This window comes from Mesoplodon bidens (genome assembly GCF_964165515.1).
Source record: "Mesoplodon bidens genome assembly, chromosome: Y".
Classification (NCBI taxonomy): Eukaryota; Metazoa; Chordata; class Mammalia; order Artiodactyla; family Ziphiidae; genus Mesoplodon; species Mesoplodon bidens.
The window spans coordinates 47270469-47293477 of NC_138180.1; the positions used below are offsets into that span (position 1 = coordinate 47270469).

General features: G+C 48.3%; 1 protein-coding gene across 4 annotated transcripts in view; it reads right to left on the minus strand.

The window, feature by feature from the left end:
• The window catches only part of LOC308609733 (F-box-like/WD repeat-containing protein TBL1X), a 225002-nt gene that overhangs the window by 33545 nt on the left and 168448 nt on the right, over positions 1 to 23009 (minus strand). For all 4 annotated transcript variants that reach the window (XM_081223442.1, XM_081223441.1, XM_081223439.1 and 1 more), the window contains one exon: positions 20026 to 20144. In XM_081223442.1, coding sequence (XP_081079568.1) covers positions 20026 to 20083 — 58 coding nt within the window. In that variant the 5' untranslated portion in view covers positions 20084 to 20144. The remainder of the gene's footprint in view (positions 1 to 20025; positions 20145 to 23009) is intronic.

Below are 23009 nucleotides of genomic sequence, written 5' to 3' on the forward strand. Positions count from 1 at the left end.
GGCTGAGCAAGCCCGCCGCTCAATTCCCTCTCCCTCACTGCTGAGCCCCCTCAGTCGTCAGGCCTGTGGCCGGGCATCCTTCCTCTTCGTCCTCTCACCAGGAGACGACTGCTCTCTCCTTCCAGCTCCCGCAGCAGCCTCCCCATTCTTCCATCTTGTCGAGGCGCAGTGGGCAGTGTCCTCTTTATTCCCATTCGTCTCCTGAGAAGGCTGACGCTCCTTGAATGCAGGAAGCCCATCTGGATTCACTTGATAACACGGAGCACCTTCCTCAGTACAGCAGCTGGGGCTGAATATACATTTGTAGAATGGCTGAGAGACACCGGTGAAGCTGATGTAAATGAAGGGGTGGGTGAGAAACTGAATAAAACTGAGTCCTCATTGTTTTCAGAATGAGAGACTTTAGGGAGAAGTACAAGAACGAAGGATTTAGGTGTAACGGCACAACAGAAGGAAAACAGCTTTTAGTTTTTTTTAACGTCTTTATTGGAGTATAATTGCTTTACAATGGTGTGTTAGTTTCTGCTGTATAACAAAGTGAATCAGCTATACATATACATATATCCCCACATCTCCTCCCTCTTGCGTCTCCCTCCCACCCTCCCTACCCCACCCCTCTAGATGGTCACAAAGCACTGAGCTGATCTCCCTGTGCTATGCGTCTGCTTCCCACTAGCTATCTATTTTACGTTTGGTAGTGTATATATGTCCATTCCACTCTCTCACTTTGTCCCAGCTTACCCTTCCCCCTCCCTGTGTCCTCAAGTCCATTCTCTAGTAGGTCTGCGTCTTTATTCCTGTCCTGCCCCTAGGTTGTTCAGAACCATTTTTTTTTCTAGATTCCATATATACGTGTTAGCATACGGTATTTGTTTTTCTCTTTCTGACTTCATTCTGTATGACAGTCTCCACGTCCATCCACCTCACTACAAATAACTCCGTTTCGGGAAAACAGCTTTTAGATGAAGATGTCATACAACCAACAGTCTCAAAACACCAAAGAGGGCTCTTGGCCATATGTCTATACCAGAATTAAAAACCCATCATGTTATTTGAGAATAATAATAGTTAATCATAAAGGTAATGATATTAAGTGCTTATTATGTGTATCAGCCCTTTTCATGAATTAGGTTAGCGAGTTGGCAACAACCTATGAGTTAGTCTTAATAAATCCCTATTACAGATGGGGAAATTGAGTCACAGAGCAGTTAAAAGTGATTTCCCCGAGGGCACACAGCTAGCAAGTGGCCATCTGATCACTGAGTCCATTCTCTTAACCCACACACCACACACTACTGAAATTTGTTTAGAAACCTCTGAATGATTCAAAATGGTATCCTTTTAAAAAAGAGGAAGAAAATCATCTCATCAGTAATACCATTTATATTTCAAATTTCAACAAAATAAGTTGCAAACAAGGCCTACACTGCAGAAACTAGACGGAATGCTTTCCAGGTTAAAGAGGCAAACAAAGACGAAGTGTATAAAGAGAGCTATATTAGGAACAAGAGACAGCAAAGTCAGATGCAGTGATGCAGGAGTTTGGTGCTGTTTCTTTTCTTTTTTTTTTGTTTTTGCTGTACGTGGGCCTCTCACTGTTGTGGCCTCTCCCCTTGCGGAGCACAGGCTCCGGACGCGCAGGCTCAGTGGCCATGGCTCCCGGGCCCAGCCGCTCCGCGGCATGTGGGATCTTCCCGGACCGGGGAACGAACCCGTGTCTCCTGCATCGGCAGGCAGACTCTCAACCACTGTGCCACCAGGGAAGCCCTGGTACTGTTTCTTTTTGTTCACAGAGAGAACACACTTCTCCCATGTGCTCTACGGCCTGGGCCTGCCCTCACTTGCTTCCCCGGCTTCCTTTTCTGACCAACAAACAGGTGGAATTAGGCGATCTCCAAGGTCCCTTTCAATTCTAAAATTCTAGGCAGAGGAAAAAATGACCTCATCATCACAATCAAACCCACGGGATTTTAATTTATGGAGGTGAGTGAGTGATGACACGGAGAGATGAAGGCCACGGAAAGAAGAGTCCATCACTTACAATTCCAGTGGGAAGCGGCCACACCAGGCCACCAGGGCCACAAGAAACCTTATCACATGCAGGGACCAGAACGCCAAGAAACAGAGACAGGAACCGGGACTACGGCTTTATGAATATAACGGGGGTGGGTGGAGTAGCTTGATGGGGATGTCACCTACTGGACCGGAAGTGAAAATACACATGTGAGAGTCTGTGGACGGGAGGACTGTAATACGATTTCCACGTGCCCGCAAAAGCCACCTTGAGATAGAGAGAGGTCAGTGGCTCTGGCCGCCGGTCCAGCCCTACGATTAATGACCACCAAGCAGCCACTGGTCAACACGCTCATCCAGTCCAACTGGCTACCGGGGTTTGACAATGGGGTCGTTCTGAAAACGAAACTGTGGACCGCTAAGGACTACGTGGCACTTCCTTATTTCTGTAACATCCCTGGACGTGGTGCAGTCAGCACAGCTTCTCCTCTGTCAGTACTTCCCGGATCATAAAGTTTTATCTAACAGAACTGCAGCTGCTTGCGAAGTGGCCCGCCTTCCTCTTGGGGGGGCGGGGGGACCGGGTGACTCAGGTGTGCGGGTGGGGACAGTACCGATAAAAATAAAGACGGGAGAGAGGCTGAGGGTGGTCCAGAGAGAGCTGGACCAAATAAATCAAACCGAGGAACAGACGCACACACACACACACACACACAGAGTGAGAAGATGTCAACAGAAAAGGCGGGAGAATAAGAAATCATACCCTCATCTCTGGGGGCTGATGTATAATCAGTTCACTTCTTCTTTTTGGAAGTGATGGATTTGTCTCACCAGAGGATTACATTTTCTGCCCGGGAAGCAATTCATAACCGTAAACTCTAGTTTTACCCATGGTAAAAAGCACAAACATATGCTGAGAGTTCTTTTTGATTTTTCAGTCTACATCACTATACATGTCCATAACAACTCTACACTTCAATGTGTTTATCTTAAAAAAAAAAAAAAAAAAATCCCCAAGACCCGGCTCTCCCACACTGTCCCAATTCTCCACTATCTTGCTGGAGAAAAAACCGAGTGCAGGGAGGTGGCTTTATGAGCCGCAGACCTGTTCTCACTGACCTGCCGTAACATGGAATTCAGCGTAAAATGGAACTGCTTGGATGGCCCCCCAAAGAAATACCAGGAGGACCTCGTTAAAAATAGGGTTTCACTTCTCACATCTGGCCTGGACCCCAGGGGCGGCGGCGGAGAGCAGCCTGGGCTGCTGGCTGTTGCAGACCTCGCAGTCCTGCCAAGACCTGTAACATCCGCTAGACCTGGGAGGCCTCCAGGAGGAGAGAGCACAAGGCAGGTTATGAACCAAGGGTGCTACTTCCTCCTGGGCCCACAGCTGGCCGGGGGGCGGCAGCTGCGCGAGGGGCGCCGGGGAGGCGGCCGCCTGCCCCCACAAGCTCAGCCAGACCTCCGCTCCCGCTTCCGGCCGCCACTCGGAGGAGCCTCGCTCGGGGCCCGCTCCTTCTGGCACCACTGCCGCAACAGCTTTGAACCCTCGTGAATTCCGGAGCCGCTATTCGTTGACTGGGAAAGTCGAGCATGACTGCCAAACCGGAGATTTACGATGGACAGGACCGTTAAAAACTACAATTAACACAGGACTTGGGGGAAAAACAGAGAAACCAAGTTGGAGGAGAGAGGGAATAAGTCACACCATTACATGCTCGACACAAGTGCTGTTCTCACACGGGGGAATTTCCTCCAGTCCGCTTGCCCTCGCAAATTAAGTTTTACATGTAATTCTTGTGGTCCTAGAATTCTGCACCCGTGTTCTTTCTTACCTAACACAATATAAGCATTTCCCCTGGTTGCTAATTGGTCTCAATGGTCACCATTTTGGTTGATTCTCAGTTTTCACTGACAGTCATCCCTGACTTACACACACGGCCTCCGGATTTACTTTCAAAGACTCATCAGTGGCTTCCCACCGGACAGCCTGGCCTTCGTGGGCTGTTGAGCCAGCGTCCCAGCACTTCCTTCCTTCCCCTCCCGTCCTGTAGCCTTTGTTCCCCGCGCCAAGATGGTTCCTCCTCCATAAACACGCGGGGCTTGGCTGAGCCTCCGGGCACTAACTCGGGCTCTTGCTTTTGGTTGAAATGCTCTCCTTCCTCCTTTGCCTGAACAGTTCTAGCTCAATGCCTCCTCCTCTCCGCACCCTCCCCCATGGTCCTCTGTGAACTCCTCCAACCTCACACGTATCAGCCTCTGGGTCAGACGCCTCTTTAATACCTGTGACACTCCCTGGGTGGGGAGGAAAAGACTTCCTTCCCCCTCCCATCTGTCCTTCCAACCCTAGCACCTAGGGCAGTGCCACCACTCAACAGACAAGCCAGCGAGAGACATTTATAGAACTGCAAGTCAGGATAACTGCTTTATTCGTGTGTATCAAGGATTCCCGGATGGCATCCATACCTCTGACAGTACCTAAAACAATTTAACATAGCACAGGGGCAAATATTTTAAAATCAAAGTTATTTACTTTGATGTGCATCATGCAAGTACGATTAATAGATATTTTTGAAAATTTAGGATAAAGTAACTGCTTCAATTTAAGGGAAAATGTTAATAAATATTAACAAAATACTTTTAGGTATATGCAAAAATAACGTAGACAGTACAAGAGAATTGAGGATGGGAAATACACGTATAGACAGAGGAGGGCAAGAGAAGTGTCCAAAGGACAAGGAAGTAATCGATACTCACTATAAACACATGGGGGCGGGGGGGCGTCCAGGTTCCCTGGATGGGAAGAAACTCCTACATTCCATTAGTAGGCTTGGACAGGAGTCTGCAAACTATACCCTCTGAGCCAAATCTGTTCCCTTGGCCTGTTTTTGCAAATAAAGTTTTATTGAAACACAGCGACTCTCACGTGTCTATGTATTTCTGATGGCTGCTTTTGCACTACAAAGACAGAAATGACTGGTTGTGACAGAGACTAAAATACTTACTATCTTTTACAGAAAGATTCCTCCGACTAATCCAGGGGAGACACCTAAACTAGGCGATGGGACCAACAGGTGCTTAGGAAAGCAGTTTCTGATCCCTCAACTTGTTTTATGAGGCCACTATAACCCTAAGATCCAAACTCGATGAGGACATCCAAAAAGGAACATCACAGCCTAACTTCTCCTGGTAAAATACACTCAAATATACCAGACACAGAACTAACAAACGGAATTCAGTGATATATATGAAGAGCACAAAATGTCCGGGCCAAGTGGGGTTTATTCCAGGAACACAGGCTTTAATGTCCAAAGATGAATCAACAATTTCACCACATTAAGAGTCAAGAAAGGGCTTCCCTGGTGGCGCAGTGGTTAAGAATCCGCCTGCCAATGCAGGGGACACGGGTTCGAGCCCTGGTTCGGGAAGATCCCTCATGCTGCGGAGCAACGAAGCCTGTGTGCCACAACTACTGAGCCTGCGCTCTAGAGCCCGCGAGCCACAACTACTGAAGCCCGCGTGCCTAGAGCCCATGCTCCGCAACAAGAAAAGCAACCGCAACGAGAAGCCCGCGCACCGCAACCAAGAGTAGCCCCTGCTACGCCACAACTAGAGAAAGCCCACGCGCAGCAATAAAGACCCAAGGCAGCCAAAAACAAACAAACAAAAAAGAGTCAAGAAAAATCACTTACATGTAACGTTCCAGAGCTAGATGGCCTGTTCTGAATCCTAGCTCTACGACTTCCTGGCAGTGTGACCTGGGCAAGTGGCTACCTTCTCAACGCCTTGGGTTTCTCATCTGTCAACGATACCGGCTGCGGTACCTACTTCTTAGGGGTAATAGTTTTATTGGTCAAGTACTTAGAATCATGCCTGGCACAGAGCACGTGCTCAATAAATGGGAGCTGCGGTCACTAAGGCAAGGCAGTGACAATGGGGAAAGATGTAGCACTGACAAGATTTGGGGAGCACCCAGCTGGTGGAGACAGTACGAAAGATACTATGGACAAAGAATATGTGAACATGATTCGATGTTTTCATATTAAACCGCGATACAATTACGGGACAGAGGAAGTTGTTCTTTGCCAGGGAGGGACAGTGGTCAGGAAATGGCAATGGTATTACGTGTGGAATTATGTTAAAGAATGCTTGGGAGATATACAGCCAAAACAGCAGTATGGAAGGCAACAGAGCGGCTAGAGGTAGATACCAAGACTGGGGGATCAGAGGGGTTAGGGATGGACACCTAGACTGGTGGGTCAGAGAGGTTAGGGATGGACCCCCAGACTGGGGGATCAGAGAGGCTAGGGATGGACACCTAGACTGGGGGTGAGTAGAGAGGCTAGGATGGACACCTAGACTGGGGGATCAGAGAGGCTAGGGATGGACACCTAGACTGGGGGTGAGTAGAGAGGCTAGGATGGACACCTAGACTTGCAGAAGGAACAGCACACTGGCCACATAGACATGGGAGGGAAAGAAAAGGATGTCACCTTGGGGACAATGGCATTTAAGAAGTGGGTCGTGGAGACATCAGTAGAACAACATATAGAAACTTGGGAGGAAAAGGACAGTGTTGTGTCTGACAGTCCAGACGACTGGCTCTTCAGTCTGGAAGGAAGAAAGGGAACTGAAATTGGCAGGAAATAAAGTACACCAAAGCTGGACACTTTTAAGGTCACATTAGAATTTCAGAGCAGGCAGATCTTAAATGTAATAGTGTATGAACTTTGGAAAACAGGCACTTTGGTAAGTGGTTATTTCGTCTTAGCTAAAAAAAGGAAACAGGAACCATCTTAGGTTTTTTCATATCATCAGTAACATTTAAAGTAGGAAACAATGGTATCCTAAGACTTAAGGGCATCTTCAACAGCATCTAACCTCTCTCTGAGGGCAATACCAATGGAAATTGTTTGTCTGTACTGAGCAAGACACATATTTAAACAACTGTAACTTATAAACACTCAACTGATTTTCAAGTGATTTTTATTCTCATTGCTTCCCCCCACCCCCCCGACAAATTAATGAGCACAAGAATGGCAAATCTTGAATCCGAGCTTTTACACAGATACCAACGAGAGCAGTAAACTTAGAAAAGATTGCACAACCAAAACTGCACGGGAACCAGGATGACTGTGAACATCTGGGACATACAAAAGCAACTTCTCCACGGTTCCGTTTTGCTACTCTAATTGGTTATTATCAAACCCAAAGCGCAGTTTAGGAAAACACTCTTCCTGAACAAAGAGGAGTTCGTTGGCAACTAGCACCATGACAAGAGGGTCTGTGACGAGACGATTCTCGTAGTACAGGTTCTTTCCGACGCCCAGGCACAGCGTAAGGGGAGGCTCAGTCCCGCTGCAGACTGTGCTCTGCAAAGGGAACGTGGGCAGGTTTTGCTGGAGGAGAAGTGTGCATTAGAGATGCCACAAATCTCTCCTGGGGGGTGCTTTACTCTTTTCTACTAAGAGGCATGGCTATCATATTCTCCAGCTACTTACCTGCCCTTACATTTTTTAAAGTGATTTTTAAAAAGTGAGGTAAACACAGACTCACAAATGCATAAATGATAGATAGGCAACCACAACCTGGACTGGACTGGGGCAGGAGGGACACAGCCAAGGTCTGTCCAGGTTCGCCGTCTGTCCCCCTCAGCAGGTGCTGCAGGCCCCCACGACCGCCCTCTGATATAAACCTGGACACCAAAGCTCGGGAGGCTAGCAACACTGCGCGCGTGTCATCGTACATGCTACTGGGAGAATCAGGTGCCATCAGGTCACTCCACCAGGAGAGGACACCTGCAAAGCATGTGCCTGGTTCTCCTGGACTGGATGCCATGCACCTCTTCCCTTGGCTGATTGTAATCTTTTGTTTTGGGGGGGGGCGGGTGTATTGATTAATTTTTTTAAATAAATTATTTTATTTATTTTCGGCTGCGTTGGGTGTTTGTTGCTGCACGCGGGCTTTCTCTAGTTGTGGCGAGCGGGGGCTACTCTTTGTTGATGTGCATGGGCTTCTCATTGCAGTGGCTTCTCTTGTTGTGGAGCACGGGCTCTAGGCACACAGGCTTTAGTAGCTGTGGCACATGGGCTCAGTAGTTGTGGCGCACAGGCTTAGTTGCTCCACAGCATGTGGGATCTTCCTGGCCCAGGGCTTGAACCCGTGTCCCCTGCATTGGCAGGCGGAATCTTAGCCACTGCGCCACCAGGGAAGCCCCTTGATTAAATTTTAATGGAGAAAAATTGAAGCTATCAATTCAAAATAAAGTGTACCACCAGATATTGCATAAACAAGACATTTGAACAAACAAAATATAAACCCAATTATACTACAATTAAGAGGAACATAACAGGGCTTCCCTGGTGGCGCAGCGGTTGAGAGTCTGCCTGCTGATGCAGGGGACACGGGTTCGTGCCCCGGTCCGGGAAGATCCCACATGCCACGGAGCGGCTGGGCCCGTGAGCCATGGCCGTTGAGCCTGCGCGTCCGGAGCCTGTGCTCCGCAACGGGAGAGGCCGCAACAGTGAGAGGCCCGCCTACCGCAAAAAAAAAAAAAAAAAAGAGGAACATAACAGAAACGGAGACATAGGATTGACTTTGATTGATCTGTATCTTTTCTCTCCAGCCTTCCTGAGGTATAACTGACATATACCAATGTGTACACTGCGATGCTTTGACGCACGGATATACACTGTGCAAGGGTTACTCAACAGGCTACTTAACACAGGCGTGGCCTCACACAATTAACCTGTGTCTACTTCAGTGAGAGCACCACGCGGTACATTATAACCTGTATCTTTGTGCTGTAATCCACTGAGTGTGACACTTAGTAAATTCTGTGAATCCTTCTAGCAAACCATAGAGCCTGAGCGTGCTCTAGGGGGCGCAGCCAACAAACCACCAAAAAGGCACTGCTTCCATCTACTGGAAGACATGAGGACATGAGACATTACTGTTTTACATGGTTTTATTTAATGTTTATTTGTTTTTTTTATTTTGGCAGGGCGGCTTGAGGGATCTTAGTTCCCCGGATCGAACCCGGGTCCCGGCAGTGAAAGCGCCGAGTCCTAACCACTGGACCGCCAGGAAATTCCCTCACGTGATTTTAAAGGTACTTTCATCCTCTACTCATAGGCACAAACTATTCAGGTTCTTCCTGATTTATTATTTGATGAAACCAATATTGTCCTTTATGATTTCTAAAGCAAAGGTTACCATTACCTCAGAGAAATGCTTGCCTTGACCGTTTTCGTAAAGATTCTCTTTCTAAACAGGGACAACATTAGCAATGTAAAAGAGCCACTGCAGTCAAAAATATTTTTAGAGACTCAGCTGAACAATAAGCCCTGAACTTGTGTTTAAAGTAAGATAGTTGAACCATTAAAATGACTTCCTGAATCCGGGAAACGTGTCTTGCATAAGAAGTCATTCCTTGGTCCCAGGAAACACAGCGGAGCCTACCGGGTGATGTGTCAGCTGCTGGGATTACAGAGAGCAATGCCGCTTAATCATTTTTGGAGATGTAGTTATTCAAAAATACTAAGAGGAACACCCTTTTCCTGGTTATCTAACCTCCTCAATGGGAGTCCAAAGCACCCCCCCAAAACCGAAAACAAAACCCAGACTGAAGACTGCTACTCCCAATTATTTTATTATCTGCTAGAGAACTGTTCTGGCAGACTTCCCTCTTCCTCAAGGGGAAAAATACTCTGGAAAAATTTAATAAAAACAGGGACTGCATTATGCTCACTGTTAAAATCTACCTGAGTTCTGCAGCAGAAGGCATCAAAATGCAGCCCAAGAAGATGATAAAGAGTGAGAAAATGAGAATCCCATTACAACTCCACTTTCCAATAAAAACTAACTGGAAGAAGAAACACCCCACAACTCAGGGATGTGTATCAGTGCTTCTCAACTGGAGACGATTCTGCCCTCCAGGGGACATCTGGCAAAGTGGAGACAATTTTGGCTGTAACACAGGAGGGTGGGGAAGCATTGCTGTCATCCAGTGGGTGGAGACCAGGGATGCGGTTTAACAACCTACAATACTGGACAGCCTCACCGGCAAAGAACGACCCGCCCCAAATGTCAACAGTGCTGAGGCTGAGAAACCCTGGCTCTTTCCTGACTGCCAGGAGAGGCTGACAGTCTTTTGATAATACACGCTCTTGTGGCCATTCAGAATATCTCCAGAGATTAAGACCCTCAACTCTGCCCACCTAATAGAATTCTTCAAGCTAAAGACCATAAGGGGATATTTAAAAACCTTGTACAACACTGGAAAAGCGGTGGGGAAGAACATTGCATAGACTTTTATCCTCCCCGTAAAAATACAGCCCGTCCAGTACCTATGGGCCCGATCAAATGCAGAATTGCTTCTCATGACAATTACACAGGAGGAAACGGCCAGGTGAGCACGGCATACAATGCACACCTGAGTTTGCTGAGTTCCCAAGGAAGCAAAGATTTGTGCTATGTATACATGACAACTGCTGTTCACCTTCAGATGACTCTTCATTATTTTTTCTGTTTCCAAAAGCCCCAGAAGGTTAGTGTGGCTATCCACTTCTCAGTTAATACAGCTATGAGTCAAATCCAAGTAAAATAGACACCCCATCAAAACCTAGGCCTACACAATGGCTAATGACCTGAAAATTCTAATTAAAATGTCTTGGCCTCGGTTGTATTACTGACCTCTCTCTCTCTCTCTCTCACACACACACACACACACACACACAAACACACACAGCTCTGCAGACCATGGAAGTGCAAAATTATCACTGCTGTTTAATTTTTTTGTTTAATAATTTCAAGATTATCATGGACTGAGAGGAAGTTGTGAAAATAGTGGAGTCCTGTGTGCCTTTCACCAAGCCTCCCCGAATGGTGACATCTTATCTTGCCCTAGGACAACATCAAAACCGAGAAGTTACATCCAACTGACTGGTCACCTGACTGCAAACCTTCTCCAGGTTTCGCTATTTCTGACCTGTGCGTGTGCGTACGCCCATCACCTACACACGTAGCGTGTATAATTTTATCCCATGTGTCCATGTGTGATCACCTCTGCGGTCAAGACGCAGAGTTCTTTCATCAGCACGAAAGAACTCCCCCAAAGCAGCCCTGTGCAGGTGGACCAGCCACCCGACGCCTGGCAGCCATCTCTGCAGGCTTGCCATTTTCTGAGCGCTCTACAAAAGGAACCGTACAGTCTGCGGCCTTTGACGATTGCTTGTTTTTTCCAGCACATCTCCTTGGAGACTCACCCAGGCTGTGTCATGTATCAATAATTCGTTCCCACTTATTGCTGAGTGGGACTCTGGGATATGGACACACCACAATTTGTTTAGCCAATCACAGACATTGGGGAAATCTCCAGTATACTGCTACTGCAAAACATGTTGTTTTCAGTATTATTTTTAAAAAATAATCAGATTTTTGTAGGATACCAACCTAGCTTAAAAATGACCCCATGTAGGGGCTTCCCTGGTGGCGCAGTGGTTGAGAGTCTGCCTGCCGATGCAGGGGACACGGGTTCGTGCCCCCGTCCGGGAAGATCCCACATGCCGTGGAGTGGCTGGGCCCATGAGCCATGGCCGCTGAGCCTGCGCATCCAGAGTCTGTGCTCCGCAATGGGAGAGGCCACAACAGTGAGAGGCCTGCGTACCACAAAAAAAAAAAAAAAAAAAAAAAGACCCCATGTGTGCCAAGGACTCACCCCAAACGCTGTATAGTTCTATTAAAAAGCCTTTCAGTGTTAATAATGTTACTGTGGAATTTAAGTGGCTTCTTATCTTCCTTTTGAGACATATTTTCCAAACTCTGAAATACTCTACACACAAAACTTACCTATAATACTGTGATTTATTTAAAAGTTGTGGTTAAAATATACAAGATATAAATGCACCGTTTTACCTATGTAAAGCGTCCGGCTCAGGGGCATGAAGCGCATTCACACTGCTGTGCGACCATCCTCACCGTCTCCAGAACCTGTTCAACTTCCCAAAAGGAGACTCTGTCCCCATCCCACACTAACTCCCATGCCCTCCTTCACCTGCTGGCACCCACCTTCCCGTCTGTGTGGATGTGACTCCTCCAGAGACCTTGTATAAGTGGAACCGCACAGTATCTGCCTTCTGTGACTGGCTTACTTCACTGAGTACAGAGCCCTCAAGGTCCATCCCCGTGGTAGCACGGGTCCGAGGTCCCTACTTCTTAAGGCCGAGTAACATCCCACTGAATGGAGGCACCACACTGTGTTTCCCTCTCATCCGTCCATGGACACTGGGTTGCTTCCACTGTGATTTTTTTTTGCGGGGGGCTGTGTTGGGTCTTCGTTTCTGTGCGAGGGGTTTCTCCAGTTGCGGCGAGCGGGGGCCGCTCTTCATCGCGGTGAGCGGGCCTCTCACTGTCGCGGCCTCTCCCGTTGAGGAGCACAGGCTTCAGACGCTCAGGCTCAGTAGTTGTGACTCACGGGCTCCAGACGTGCAGGCTCAGCAGTTGTGGCTCACGGGCCTAGTCGCTCTGCGGCATGTGGGATCCTCCAGGACCGGGGCACGAACCCGTGTCCCCTGCATCGGTAGGCGGACTCTCAACCACTGCGCCACCAGTGAAGGCCCAGACTTTTACTTCTGAAAACCATGGATGCTCCTCTCAGAATAAGCCACATACGGCAATGCTAATATAGGCAAAACATATGTGTAAGAGATTGGCCTCTCGACCACAAATCATGACAGATCAGAAAGTAAATTCCAGCGTAGGAGGAGTTTTCAATCCTACTCGGAAGTCTTTATATCTCCACAATGAAGCAAGAAGTTCACCGTCTTGCTGATTTGTGATTTACGATAAATGACTTTCTACCATCTATCATAATGATAAGCTTCTTTCACTGTCTAAAATGTTAAAAACGACAGCCACTGGGGACACGCAGCCTGGTAACACCCCCGCACCTGACAAAACATTAGGGAAACAACTTCTCACTTGTGTTCCTTGTTCACTGTTACAGTTACCACCACAGTCATCAAGTGGTTTTGATTAAGCCTCTGTCTGTTCTTCATGGTGTGCAAATGTCAGTCACAAAACTCACAGCAGAGAAACACTTCCCCAAGTTTCGATGACGTTAATACCTTGGGTGTGTAGTCAAATCAATGCATGGAAACTTTTAGCATCTGCCCTACCTGGGGCCCTGCCGGCAGGAATCCTGCTATCTACCTGGAAGCCGGCCCAGACGGACGTATGTCCTGCCCACAGGCTCGGTCTTACCCACTGGAGGGCTGGCCAGGCGGCAGAGTTCCCTCGTCTCCTGCAGAAAGGTGCACACTTAAGGAGGACTAGGTGTGCACGGGTGGATGTTCTCTCACTCAGCAGATCTGTGGAAACCGTGACCCCGGTACAGGCTCACGAAGGCTAATTTTAAACCCTGAGAAGAAGCGTAAAACTTCATCAGTATCCTGTAGATGTATCTGCGGAGCACAGTGTCCTTTTACTTACTTTCCAACATGTCCTGCGCCCCAGGAACCAATTAGCTATACAACGCGAATCAAACCTATAAAACCACTGATGGTTGTGAAGTGCCTCGCTGCCGAGTGAGACCGAAGAGGATGTGGTGGCTTCTGATAAACTCAACCCACACTTGTCACACGGCCAAGCAATCCCACTCCCAGATACCAACCCAAGAGAAATGAAAACCCACGTACGACAAAAGCCTGTATGCAAACGTCTGCAGCAGCCTTAGCTGTAATCGTCAAAACCTGGGGACAACTCAAATGTTCTCACACGGGACAAGGACTAACCGCCCTGCACCCCTAAAATGGAACATGACGTAGCGGTAAAGAAGGAACTACGGACGTATGCACCAGTGTGAACGAACGTCAAACGCACCGAGAGAGGCCAGACTGTCAAGGCTCCCTGCTGTAAGATTCCACATCTAAGACATTCTTGCAGAGGCAAAACTACAGGGACCGGAAGCAGAGCGGTGCTTGCCAGGGGCTGCAGTGGGGGGAAGGGCCACGGGGGACTTTTTGGGGTGATGGAGCTGTTCCGTATCTTGACTGTGCTGGTGGTTACACAACTGTAAACGTCTGGCAAACACTGCAAATCTGTACTCCAAAAAGGGTGAATCTTATGGCATGAAAATTATACCTTACATTAAAAAAAAAAAGAAAGAAGGAAAAAGAAAAAGATGGTACAGATGAGGGTGGGGAGGGGAGAAGCAGCCACATCTAACAAGGAAAGGTCACGTCTGTCTTCTCCAAGGCTGCCCACTGAGATGAACGAGAAAAAGGTCTTGTCACGATTTAACGTCATGGAGAATCTGGCCCCAAACACCCAGACCTTCTCTCCTTTCCAGAATTAACGGTGACACGGACCCAACGCCATATGAGACCATCTTTCCCTCCATCCGTCATGGAGCTGGTCCTGTGCACACGACATAACAAAGACACTCGGGCTTGTTCGTGACAGATCTCCAAAGCCATTCATTCACCTCCTTCACCAGAGCCTTGGCAACTCCTGGCAGGTAAACACCCTGGTTGTGTAAAGAGCTGCCTGCCACCAATGCTAGCGTCCAATGGGTCCCTGCCCCACTGGATCTGGGAGAACAATGTTTCTGTATAATTTAGATTTGAGGATGAGGCCCCAGAGGAAATATTTAATGTGCCTACAGAGACTCACTTATCGGATGTCTGGAGGGGCCGCTCGCAGAAGCCCAGGCAGGCTGACACGCATCCACAGTGAGAGAACATGGAAAACACCGACCGGCTCAAACGGGCTTTGCCTTCTTAAACAGGTTGTTGATTGATCGAACCTGGAGTTATTTTACAGAGACAGCCCTGTGTCAGCACAACACGAGAACCCATCTCCAGGATGACCCCGGAACCAAGAATCTTCAGTCTGTGGGACTCAGAGAATAGAAATGTTGCCACCAGAGCCTTTCATGAAGCGAGAAACCCTTCAATGAGGAAAACCTGGCTTCCAGCAGTGCGAGTAGCTTGTACGGACTGATTGGAGACTAGCCAGTCGGCTTCCAAGTTCAAAACTCCCCCAACCCTTTGAGTTTTGCCCCAAACCCTGGATCAGGGAGACAGATGTGAGTCCTGCCCCTTGTGTCCTTGCAGGTTGACCTCGCAAAAGACCTCCTTCTTCTCTCAAAAGCTGGTGACACAGTACTGGCTTCTATGAGTGCTGGGCAGTGAGCCTTTGCTCGGATCATGACGGGAAATTATGGGCTGCGTGGCAAAGACTCTCTGCCACAATCTGCTTCCTAAAAATTGCCCAGACGGCAGATCTGACCACACGATTAACCCCTGTAAGGCAGAGGCCAACAGACTCCTAGCCCTCAAAACTGGACTCCCGTAACTCATGCAAAAACCAACTGAGCCACTCTGGTGCCAGAGCTGGTCAAAATCTCCTGAGTCGAAAAGCCTTGCTGACTAACCAGTTTCACTTATCAGGCTGCCATGCAGCCCAACTGTGAGATGTCACAAATCAACAGTATTTAAGGGAGTGCTTTCTACGGGCATGGCCCTTGCTTCAGACAACGAACAGTGACAACAAGCCTTTAAGGAAAAGGCTGTGGAATATATATACAGCTGGGTGAAGGTCAGGGAAGAGTCCAAGATGACACGAATTCTGCCTCTTGAGGGCAGAAACCCAAAACAAGTCCATTTTCAAGATTCTTTCCTGAGTTTGCAGAGATGAGACGTGGATTCGCACAACACTTTCAGGAAAGTATCATTTCAATACCCTGCCTTCCTGCTATCTGGGGGGATGAATGTTCTGTCGGTTATCTTACTTGCAGCCAAAAGCATCCTACCTGATATGCGATACCTTTAGTGCAGGACTCTCTGCATCGGCTCAGGTGGTAGGAGCAGGAGTGCCCGTGGTTGCAGGGAACTTGTCCCTAGAGCGGGCGTGGAACACTCTGAGTCTATTCCTGGTTGTGAGGTGGTGGGCAGATCTACCAGAGAACCAGGGGTGTGCCTCACTGCGGGGTCCTCACCACCTACCATCGCCGGCCTCCTCCGCACCCACTTTCTTCTACACACAACCTGAGGATGAAGACTACTGAAGACTTCACAACAGAGAACTTTCAACCTCTAGTAGAGAAGCCACGCTGGGAGGGGTTGAGGAATGAATCACTTATCACAATACAGGACTTAGCTTGAATGCATTTGATGGCGGCAAAGGAGAGAGAGTACAGATACTTAATCAAGAGACCTTTTTCTTTCTTTTCTTTTTCTTTTTTTTTGAAAAACTAGAAAGGAGACATTAACAGGCCAAGGGGAAGGTGCTCTTTGCACTTGGTGGGTGCTCGATAAATATATGCTTAACCAAAGCTTGAGATTTGAGATAAACATGTAAAACCACCCCAAAATGAACAGTTACACATTAGGCATTTCTTCCTTTGAGCATGTCCTCGTGGGGTACTCGGGTCTGTCGTCAGAGGAACACAGAGTAATCTCTTAACTCCTCACTCAACCTATGGGATTTTCTCTAGGGAGTCTGACAAATTAGGACAGCAGTTCAGCAGAGGTTACATACAATCAGCGTTGATGAAATTCTATACATTGCTGTCTCCCAAGTCTCTGTCTCAGTTGCCTGGTTACAGAAACTTTATCAACAAATGTGAGACAAATGTAAACAAACACCAAAAAAGGAAGTTTCGCCTTTCTGGGGGAGGAATGGAGATTTCTGTGTTTATTCAAAGAGGTCAGCAACGCTCCTGCCCCACGGCTCTAGGAACCAACCACGGGGAGAAACCTTTCTCTGGGTTACACAAAAGCTTTCTTTCACACCCTTTATTTACCCTGATGTTCACAGACAGAGGGACGGGGATTTTAGCGTGTGATTTGTCTACACATTTTGACCGTGCTTTTGCCTTCATCCTACCTTTGTGAGGAGGTGTTTCTAAAAGGAAAGGATCCCAAATTCAGTGCTGGAAGTCTACAGGGAGACAGGGTGTGGTACAGGGAACTTTCATTTACAATCGTTCCTGGGAATCTAACAGATCAGGGCTAGGGGAACACTTGTACTCCAGGTGAGAGATTCCCTGGCTAAGTTCTGAGGTTAAGGTATCAGAGCAGCGGTGGTGATTTCCCTGATTTACAGGGGTTAGGCAGTGCCTATTTTGTTTTGCTTATCAATTTTTTTTTTCTTTGCGGTTCGCGGGCCTCCCACTGTTGTGGCCTCTCCCGTTGCGGAGCACAGGCTCCGGACGCGCAGGCTCAACAGCCATGGCTCACGTGCTTATCAACTTTTTATACTATGTTCTGGCAAAAGCTAATCCAAAGGTTCAAGTGTATATGTAGAAAGAACGTGTACTTTCCATGAAAAATGCTAGCTGGGGTCGCTAGCAGAAAGAGAGATCCAGGCTTGGTTGGGGAGAGGTTTATTTATAACATGCTACATGCCCGATGTATTTCATCCCTTTTGCCCAGGATAACCTTTTTTTTTTTTTCTAATTTATTTATTTTATTTTTTGGCTGCATTGGGTCTTTGCTGCTCTGAGCGGGCTTTTCTCTAGCTGCGGCGAACAGGGGCTACTCTTCACTGTGGTGCACGGGCTTCTCACTGTGGTGGCTTCTCTTGTTGCGGAGCACCGGCTCTAGGCGTTGCGGGCTTCAGTAGTTGCAGCGTGCGGGCTCAGTACTTGTAGCTCGTGGCTCTACAGTGCAGGCTCAATAGTTGTGGCACACATGCTTAGTTGCTCCACAGCATGTTGGATCTTCCTGGACCAGGGCTCAAACCCATGTCCCCTGCACTGGAGGCGGATTCTTTTTTTTTTTTTTTTCTGCGGTACGCGGGCCTCTCCCTGTTGTGGTCTCTCTCATTGCAGAGCACAGGCTCCGGATGCCCAGGCCCAGCGGCCACGGCTCACGGGCCCAGCCGCTCCGCGGCATGTGGGATCCTCCCGGACCAGGGCACGAACCCGTGTCCCCCGCATCGGCAGGCGGACTCCTCCCAACCACTGCGCCACCAGGGAAGACCTGGAGGCGGATTCTTAACCACTGTGCCACCAGGGAAGCCCCAGGATCATTTTTCCAATGGGTGAATAATGTGTTCAAGAATAAGAATCGAGCCATTTGGTTTACCTGCAAGGCCTGCCCATCGCACCCTTCTGGGCTGACCCTGAAAGAGCCCGTCCCAGGGGCCCACAGTTGGTTCACCCTGAGTCCTAGCATGTGTGTTTCTGGCAAGTGGGACCTGGGAATTGGCTTCCTTCTTGAAAAATCAAGTTGCAGGATATATACAACACGACACCAAGTGTATAAAGCTTAAATGTGCGCAAAACAAACTGTTACAGGTTGAACTGGCCCCTCAAATTCATATGTTGAAGTCCTACCCCCACAGTACGCCTCAGGATGTGACATTATCTGGAAAAAGGGTTACTGCAGATGTAACTAGTTAAGATGAGGTCGTACTGGAATACCGTGAGCCCCTAATCCAATATGACTGTGTCTTGACAAAAGGAGAAACCTGACAAATTTAGACAGAGAGGTACATGCACACAGGGAGAGTGCCACGTGAAGGTGAAGGTATGTATCAAGGGATGATGCACCAACAAGCCAAGGAGAGCCAAAGACAGCTGGGAAAGCACCAGAAGCTGGGAGAGAGGCTGGGACAGACTCTATCACATCCCTCAGAAGGAACCACGCCAGCTGACACCCTGCTTTCAGACTGCTGTCCTCCAGGACACTGAGACAATATATTTCTGTTCAAGCCAACCTACCAAATCACCCCACCTCCATATATACACACCATATGTGTACACCAGCCCATAAATGCCCTCCCTGTGCTGGGGGCCAAGAATCCCCAAATCACGCCACCCTCATATATATACACCATATGTATACACTAGCCCATAAATGCCCTCCCTGTGCTCGGGGCTAAGAATCCCCAAATCACGCCACCCCCATATATATACACCATATGTATACACCAGCCCATAAATGCCCCGCCCTGTGCTTGGGGGTTAAGAATTCCCAAATCACCCCACCCCCATATATACACACCATATGTATACACCAGCCCATAAATGCCCTCCCTGTGCTGGGGGCCAAGAACCCCAAATCACCCCACCCCCATATATACACACCATATGTATACACCAGCCCATAAATGCCCCGCCCTGTGCTTGGGGGTTAAGAATTCCCAAATCACCCCACCCCCATATATACACACCATATGTATACACCAGCCCATAAATGCCCTCCCTGTGCTGGGGGCCAAGAACCCCAAATCACCCCACCCCCATATATACACACCATATGTATACAGCAGCCCATAAATGCCCTCCCTGTGCTCGGGGCCAAGAATCCCCAAATCACGCCACCCCCATATATACACACCATATGTATACAGCAGCCCATAAATGCCCTCCCTGTGCTGGGGGCCAAGAACCCCAAATCACCCCACCCTCATATATACACACCATATGTACAAACCAGCTCATAAATGCCCTCCCTGTGCTCGGGGCTAAGAATTCCCAAATCATGCCACCCCCATATATATACACCAGGCCATAAATGCCCCCCACCCCGTGCTCAGGGCTAAGAATCCCCAAATCACCCCACCCCCATATATACACACCATATATATACACCAGCCCATAAATGCCGTCCCTGTGCTGGGGGCCAAGAACCCCAAATCACCCCTCCCCCATATATACACACCATAAGTGTACACCAGCCCATAAATGCCCTCCCTGTGCTGGGGGCCAAGAACCCCAATCACCCCCGCCCCTCACCATATCTATCACAACTGCTCTTGATCTTAATTCCAATCTGATTTCACGTGAACAGAAATGTCAAGGGAAAGAAGAACATGCTGCCTCATCCCACCCCAGGAATGGGACGGCCCCTGAACCTTCTCTTCCCCCCTGTAATCCTCTGAACAAGAGTGTTCTGAGCTCTTCTTTTTCTATAGCCTGGGTGTTTGACCAGTGAATGGTTGCTCGCTTTGCACTTGGCATGTGGAAGATGATTTCCTTTAGACAGGAGGCCGCCCTCTTACCTGACTCCTGGAGATACCGATACACCAGAAAGTTCACCTCGTCACTGGTTATGCTCATCTTAGCCTCACCTCACGGCGATGAGGTCTTCACGAAGCGGGGGCCACCTTCTGTGAGCAAGCTGGGAGGAGAAAGTGGAAGAGAGCTGTGAAACACCGCCTGTAGTTTTTTGTTTTTCACTGCATTCTTTTTGAGATGACTGAAAAATATAATACTCAGGATGTTGTACATGTGAAGGTAATTAATGCCTGATCCGTGTTGTATTTTGTGATTACATAAAGATTTTATAATTGTGTGTGTGTGTGTGTGTGTGTGTGTGTATAGACACATTCATACAGGTGAAAATTTTCCCAAAAAAGATGAGTTGGTGCATTTTATAATGCTGGGATGGACTCATATATAAACCACTAATGGAGACAAGCTCAGGGGCCACAGAAAACGAGAACAAACACTGATTTTTTATTCACTAAAAATCCCGTGTGCGTTATGGTCACGAGGCAGTTGACAGCGAGCTTGCATGGGATCCTGATGCGCAGCGGGACAGACGCGACCGCCTTGGATGCCACCACCCTTTCCTAGACAGACGGGGAAGACGACCAGGCGGGCCAGCAGGCACGTCAACACCCCCAGGCAGGGCGACCGTATGGTCTGGAAAACACCTGTGGCTCTGAAGCAGTGATTAATCATAACACCTTCCACCCATAAAAGTTCAGTGATGAACTGGACCGTCACTGAACCTATAGGGTGCACACGGCCCTGAGAAGGCAGACACACATCAGCACGGAGCTAAGTCAGCGTATGTGTCACCCTGACGTGGCTTCTATACAGAGGCCAGGTGCAGGAAGCCAGCCCATGGACACAGAGAGAACCTACATCGTTTGTAGTTTGCCCCAGAAGTGGCTGCATCAGTCTGGCCGAGACCGCAGTATGGGAAGGCAGGTAGAAACCTAGGGGAGGAGTGAGGGGATGATGGGGACTTCGGAAGCCTCTGGGTCTGAGGCAGACAGTAAGAACAGAGCCTTATTTTCTTCACAATCCTAACTCAGACCTATGAGCACCCTGGCCCAAGACGACAGAAGTCAATCAAACAGAACTCTTTTATCCACAGAGAGAGCAGAATTCACACATGTGTAAGAGCGTTCACTCCAAACGGCAGCGGCCGAGAAGGGCCACAACTTCCTTCAATTATGTCATCAATACCGAACACTTCAGGCTGTTTGGGAACTGTCTTCAGAGGCCATGCCATATGTGTTCAGGCATCTTTACGGTGGAAAATCTTTCATTATTGAATTACCATTAAATGTCCATTTGTTTAGAAAACGATAAAAGGACGAAATGCACATTTCAAGTTGGGAGGATGTGAATTAAAGGTCATCATGATGGACACACCCCACGATGGCCCCCCAGTGAGTGCCACCTGATATAATCCCCTCCCAGCCAGTGTGGGCAGGACCTGTGACTCCCTTCTACCCCTCAGAATACGTCAAAGGAGATGGATGCCACACCCTGGCTAGGTTCGACGGCAAGGATGACCAGATGTCACTCCTGTAATTGTTACATTACATTGTGCAAGACTCTTACTGGACTAGAGAAAGACTGTCCTGCTGGCGTTCATGTGAACCGCCCGGGGCACCGAGGGGGGTCTGTAGAAAGCTGTGCGCCTCAGTCCTACAACCACAGGAAAACTGAGTTGTGCCAACAGTGTGAGCTTGGAAGAAGGCCCTTCCCTTCTCAGCTCTAAATAAGGATGCGGCCCAGCCGCCACGTGGCTACAGCCTCTCGAGACCCTGCACAGAGGAGTCCTGCACGTGCCCAGTCTCCTGACCCCGGGAAACCGTGAAAGAATGAACGTGCTGTTTCTAGCTGCTGAATTTGTGGTCATGTGTTAGGCAGCAGCAGATAACTAATACAGTGGCCTCTTGGGGCACTCCAGGTCTCACTTCGTCGTCTTAACAAGATTTTAATTTGTAGTTACCAGAATTTTGTCATGCAAAAATACTTGTTTTCTTCGCTTAATTAGGTGGTATTTCTGTACTTTTGTAGACACTGGAAAGAAAATTTGACAGTCAAAATATAAATTTGTCAGGGCTTCCCTGGTGGCGCAGTGGTTGAGAGTCCGCCTGCCGGTGCAGGGGACACGGGTTCGTGCCCTGGTCCGGGAAGATCCCACATGCCGCGGAGCGGTTGGGCCCGTGAGCCATGGCCACTGAGCCTGTGTGTCCGGAGCCTGTGCTCCGCAGCGGGAGAGGCCACGGCAGTGAGAGGGCCACGTATTGCAAAAAAAAACAAAACAAAAACAAAAACAAACAAACAAAAAAACATATATATCTATATAAATTTGTCCTGAGATGTCTGCTTGAACTCTGGGGAGTTCACATATAAGATGGCATTAGGAAGATATTTGAGACTAAATAAAAAGCTATGAAATCAGAGCATATACAAGGGAAAAAATAAAACATTATTCAAAGGACAGAACAAATAATAACAAAGATGTGTACGGCAGAATAGTGTAGCTCTAAAGAGACTTTTTTTTTTTGGCCGCATAGGGTCCTAGTTGCAGCATGTGGGCTTCTCTCTAGTTCTCCTCTCCAGTTGTGGCGGCGTGCAGGCCTAGTTGCCCCACGGCATGTGGGATCCTAGTTTCCCGACCAGGGATCGAACCCGAGTCCCTTACACTGGAAGGCGGACTCCTTACCACTGAACCACCAGGGAAGTCCCTAAAGAGACTTTTGATGATATAGAGTGGCAGTAACGATGTCGACTCAGTTCTCACGAGGAATTCAGTTTCAGTTCCTCTCTATGGTAAATAGTAAATAGTGGCGCCACTGGGATGTGATTAGGTCATGAGGGCTCCACCCTCATGAAGGGGTTAGTGCCCTTATAAAAAGAGACCCCAGAGCGTTTTCCCTCTTTCTGCCATGTAAGAACACACTGTTGCACACTTAATACACTACAGTCTAGTGTAAACCCTACAGGAAGAGAAGAT